Source organism: Montipora capricornis, chromosome 9, assembly GCF_036669925.1.
Source record: "Montipora capricornis isolate CH-2021 chromosome 9, ASM3666992v2, whole genome shotgun sequence".
NCBI classification, from domain to species: domain Eukaryota; kingdom Metazoa; phylum Cnidaria; class Anthozoa; order Scleractinia; family Acroporidae; genus Montipora; species Montipora capricornis.
In genome coordinates this window covers 17,197,880-17,202,879 of record NC_090891.1, presented here as the reverse complement: position 1 = coordinate 17,202,879, position 5,000 = coordinate 17,197,880, and the positions used below count along the sequence as shown (strand labels likewise).

Below are 5,000 nucleotides of genomic sequence, written 5' to 3'. Positions count from 1 at the left end.
TCAAACGAAGTATTTTTCCTCACCGATCGCCACATTTCCGTAGCGCGTTCAACGGGGAAAGTTTCACGGTGTAGAAAGTTTCAGAAGTCATACGACGAACATGGAGATGTAAAAGGAAAGCATGGCGTTGTGTACTAGACAATTTAGTAAGCAAAGGTGCAGAAAGTCGTGCATCGCGTATAAGCAATAAAAAATTACGATACCTTCGAAAATTCCTCCGTAAACATTTATCGGAAAGTGTTGGTTGCTTGCAGTCATGCTAAAGCTTGTAATTTTCCCAGCCTCGCCAGCGTTTTGTTCTGAAACTTTCCTCGAGAAATGTTTCCCCGTTGATGGCGCAACGCAACTATGGCGATCGATGAGGAATTTTACTTCGCATTAGAAAAGATCACAGAGTCACCCGGCTGCTCCTCTGGCTGATTGGCCACAGAAAGAAATTGTGGGCAATCAGAAGCAGGCAATTCAAACGCTTCTGCAACTGGCTTGCTTCCCGTTCTTGTAGTAAACTTTCACCACGAACATTCTATTGTCCGACTAGCTGCCTCTGGCTCTCGGAGAATGGTCTATACTCTGTTCATTCCACTGTTTTTGAAACCATTCAAAAGAGAATTCATATCTTATCTGAAAAAGGAATAGATTCCTAACGAATATAAAAGCCAAGAAGTTCAAAGCATAGACTGCGAGCAGCCTCGCTATTGCTCTAAATCGTTGAACTTTAAAAATTGAGAAAATTCAGTGCTGAAGCTGCGAGTGCATATACCGGAGTGGAATGGGCCGAACAAGACAGCAAGTGCTCAGAAAACTCCCGGAATCAGCTAAAGGTAATGTGTCTTCTCTTGTCTACCATCGTGTCAAACAAGCCCGAAAAAACAAAAACAAAAAAACAACAACAGCAAAAAAAAAAAACAAAACAAAACGAATTTATTGTCATTTGGAATGTAAATGGTGAATCTTTTGTTGAGTAAGTAGTATGCTCCTCTACCGGAATTTTCAAAATTTCCGGATAGCTTGAAAAGGTAGTAGTAAATCGCTAATCCGACTTATCTACTGTTTTTCCGGAATTCAAGGATGTCCAAAGTCCGGCTACTTAGTGATTTACATCCGAACGGAAGGAACATGTACCTTCCCTCGAGTTACTCAGTAGTTCCTTGTGGCGAAGCATTCATTCATTGACAAATGAGGATGGCAAACATTTTGGTAAGCCACAGGAGACGACATTACTTAAAAGTGCGAGACTACCCCTGATAGTTGATTTATTTTTTATGCTTAGCTTTTTCTTCGAGAACATGAAGAAAAAAAAAGCAGCAAATTTAAGGTTGAAGATGTTACTTATTAACGTAGGTCCAACGCCGCTCTTACCTGCGACCGTGACAGCGAAGACGCAGGACTGTGAGTTGTTGCTCCTATCGGTTGCAGTGTACGTAATCCGAGTCGTACCAATAGGAAAGTCATATGGCGATGCAATATTGTTAGGAGATTTGACAACCGTTGGGGCAGCGTTTGGGTCATGCAACTGAGAGTTGTCTTGGGCTACTGGATCACTCCAAGTAACAGTTTTGGTTGGGCTTCCAGTATCTGTTCCATTAACTACATCTGTCGGGCATGTTATGACAGGTGGTTGGTTATCTAGTGATGTTAAACAAAACAAAGATAAGAAGATAAAAGTCTGTTTGTACACGCCCTACTATTATTGTCCCATTCTATCCACTTTCATGGCTTGGCGCCCCCAGCAAAATTCTAGAATGCTTGCCTGGCTCATCACGTTTTCAAAGGGGCAATGTCACGTTATTTTAGGGTGTTTTGGGCAAAATCTTAAGTTAGTCGTGAGTTTAAAACTCGAAAACGGTAATGTGGAATTCCTTTAACGATAAAATTATCGTTACGTCACAAACAAGGTGATTCTCAGCAAAAACGACCTTTTTCCAAGCGATTTGCCATAAACTTGAAAGGATTACCCAAGTGAAATCCGTTTCAATCATTTCCATTTGTATCCATGCATGCTTCTCTTTCCTTTTGCCGTATTTCTTTTATGTTGTTCAACAGTCTTAACATGAGTGGTTCTGGCAATGTCTCATTATACCTTTAATTTTGAGCATTTTGGGTGTCATGAAATTACATCTTTTTGCCTGACACAGCCCCTTTAAGGACCACAGGTTAGCTCCATATGATAGACAATAGACTCACCGACCGGGGTACTCTACTGAATCATCGTTTGGAATTGTTTACTTTTTAAGAAACTTGCAGAAGCAATTGGACTCTAGTAGGCTGTGTGGATTTTTGGAAGGGTTTTGCAAGTGCACCACGCCCGTCATGATCACTACTGGGGAAATACCGCACAAATCTCGGCATTTTCGGGTAAGCACTATCCTAGACCACAATTTTTAGCGGAATTGCCTCAAACATTTTGGTCATGACTTGGTAAACCAGAAGGATCAGTGCTCGGCCCTACCCTATTTCCACTGCAGTGTTAAGCGTGAAATTTGGGGTAGGGTCGTACTTTTTGTTGAACACTATTTATCATTTGCTGTGGAGTGTCGTACTTCCTATTGTTTTCTGTGCTAAACTTATTGTTATCTTTGTTCGTTCTATTGTTCTTTTGGGCAATCTTGAAGCCCGTTTAATGAGGTACGACACGACCCGAAATTTGGCTCAGCTTATCTTTACGCTTTTGATACTATAGTATACTGTATGGCACTGACGATAGCCGAGTGTGTCCATGATATACATAGCATATATTTTATAGCTTTGAAGCATGCAAGTCATCATACCATCGCAAGATGGAAAGGTGCCTGTCCAGGTGCCATCAGGTCCACATCTCAGCAAATTGTCGCCAGTCATTACATAACCTCTATCACATGTCATGACACATCCTTGGGGGTAGGGCTGCGGTGACGTAAAACAATCAGGAGGATCCGCCCCCCCACGTGCTAGCTGACGCAACGCAGGGCACTGTCGAGCTATAGTCAAGGGTTAAATTACACTAGATTTTAGTTAGATTAGAGGTTATGACTTAAACTATAGTGCTTTAACATGCCTTATAAGATCCTTGAAATGGTCTCTCTTCAGCTTAAAACATTTTAAGTAAAAATAAATGAAATTGGTAAAACCAGGAAAAATTTCTACAAATCGTTGCGCGAAGGATAATTTTTTCTCCTTTAATTTTTCGTGGTCTTTTTGGCCGTGCGGCTAAAGTTTTTATGCCGTTGTACATCTTACAGGTTATCTTGTTGAAATTCTCTCTCCTTTTAAGGGATTGATGCTAAATTGAGAGTCTTGCGTGCACCTAGCCTTGACCTAGACAATATAGCTACTGCAAAAAAACGTTCATTTAGAGAAAAATCTTTAAAAAAAGCTTGCATGTACAGTAAAAAATTATTGGCTAACCTTCGCAACTTGTGGCGGTACCGGACCACTGTCCGTCGGCCTGACATGTTCTTGAAGCACTTCCCTTTCTCTCGTGTCCCAGGTCACATGAAAAGCTACACTGGTCATTGTACTCGTTTCCTTTGCCACTGCATTGTTTGGTGCCGTGAGAAAGCCCTGGTAGTACTGCACAGGTAACGACTGAAATAATTCGATAAGAAAAGGATTTAGGGCGGTATTTGACACCCAATTCCTCTCATTTCAAGGGTGAGAAATTTGGTCAATAGTTCTAATTTAAACCTTTTTGTAAGTAACAAGAAAATGCGCAGTAAAACATATGAAATGCACAATTGAACGTATACAATTCCTTTTGACCAAGGCTGGGTAAAGTTAGAAGGATAAAGACAACATAATCAAAGGTAGAGCGACTGTCGTACGGCCCTGAAATAGTGTTTGCAGCTTGTTTTACGGACCAATGTTTGGCAAGATTAAAAAAAAAGCTTCTCCTTATTCCTGCCAAGGAAACCCCTTATATGGGAAGCAAACACTTCGACTGCCCAATCATATTACTGCATTTCGAATGACGTCAAAGCAACACTTTCCAGAAAGTTCCTTGGAGAAATGTCGTTGCTTTCATCTACGTTCGCTAAGTCAATGAAACATCGAGCTCTTTTCTATTTGTTCGATAAGCCAATTAAATGCTTTGCATTTTTTGTGCGTTCTGTTTTTATAATAAATAGATTTAGCCAACCCTAAAAGTGGAGCTCCCTGGTTATTTAATCTTACTGCCTGTAGTTTTAGTGAAAATAAAAGGTTCCTAATTGTCCGCGTTTTGATGTTTCCGGTTGCTGCTTTAATAATTAAATCATTTTTTTGCTTTCTTCTGTAGAAAAATTCATTGCCTAACTAGTGAATTCCATGGTAAATGTTTTGCTAAAAACCGATATCGCATGAATCACGACACGAAGCCATTGCCAGTTTGGCAATGAATTATTGTTGAACCGCACGAGTTTTAAATGAAATCAAGCACACCCACAGCGAGTGAGTGAAAAAAAATAAAACCCATTTCAGAGTCAACTGTCAATACCCAGCGAATAGGTCAAAATAGAAGTTTTACTGATGTTCTTTATTCCACTTCATCTCTGAAAACCAGATCATTCACATTTTGATTTATTTCTTTCAAACACGCCAGCTTGGCTTGGAACAAGAATCGGCTAAATACGGCAAATTGAATGCAACCAAGAAAGGTCGAACTTCAAACAAGGTCCGCTCCAACACTAAATTACCTTTAGGTGCTTTAAACAAACTTCTGAAAACACAAGGAAGTGAGATTTCCCCTTAATTTTACGAGAACTCATTTCGATTACGTGATTATAATATAAGGGCAAAGATTTCTTCTCATGCACTGCCGAGGCACATCGAAAACCAGTTGGGCAAACGGATTAAAAAAGCACTTGTTCGCTCGCATTTTAAAGCAAAACAAACAAACAAACAATTCAACTTTATCTTTGTGTCCAAAATAGTGCAGATAATTGTTATTTAATTCCAGTTGACAATAAAAATTCGAGTTTCATTCCTGAACAAAGGAAAAACCGATTAAACCACTTTTTAAAAATACGCAACCACTTTAAATAACG

At 39.9% G+C, this 5,000-nt stretch overlaps 1 protein-coding gene across 1 annotated transcript in view; it reads right to left on the bottom strand.

Annotated features, from left to right (window-relative positions):
• LOC138015828 (sushi, von Willebrand factor type A, EGF and pentraxin domain-containing protein 1-like) overlaps window positions 1–5,000 on the bottom strand; it is an 82,268-nt gene that overhangs the window by 68,214 nt on the left and 9,054 nt on the right. Inside the window, exons 5-7 of the mRNA XM_068862945.1 lie at window positions 3,385–3,564; window positions 2,769–2,957; window positions 1,360–1,626 (exon numbers count right to left, since the gene is read on the bottom strand). Of these exons, the coding sequence (XP_068719046.1) occupies window positions 1,360–1,626; window positions 2,769–2,957; window positions 3,385–3,564 (636 nt within the window). The remainder of the gene's footprint in view (window positions 1–1,359; window positions 1,627–2,768; window positions 2,958–3,384; window positions 3,565–5,000) is intronic.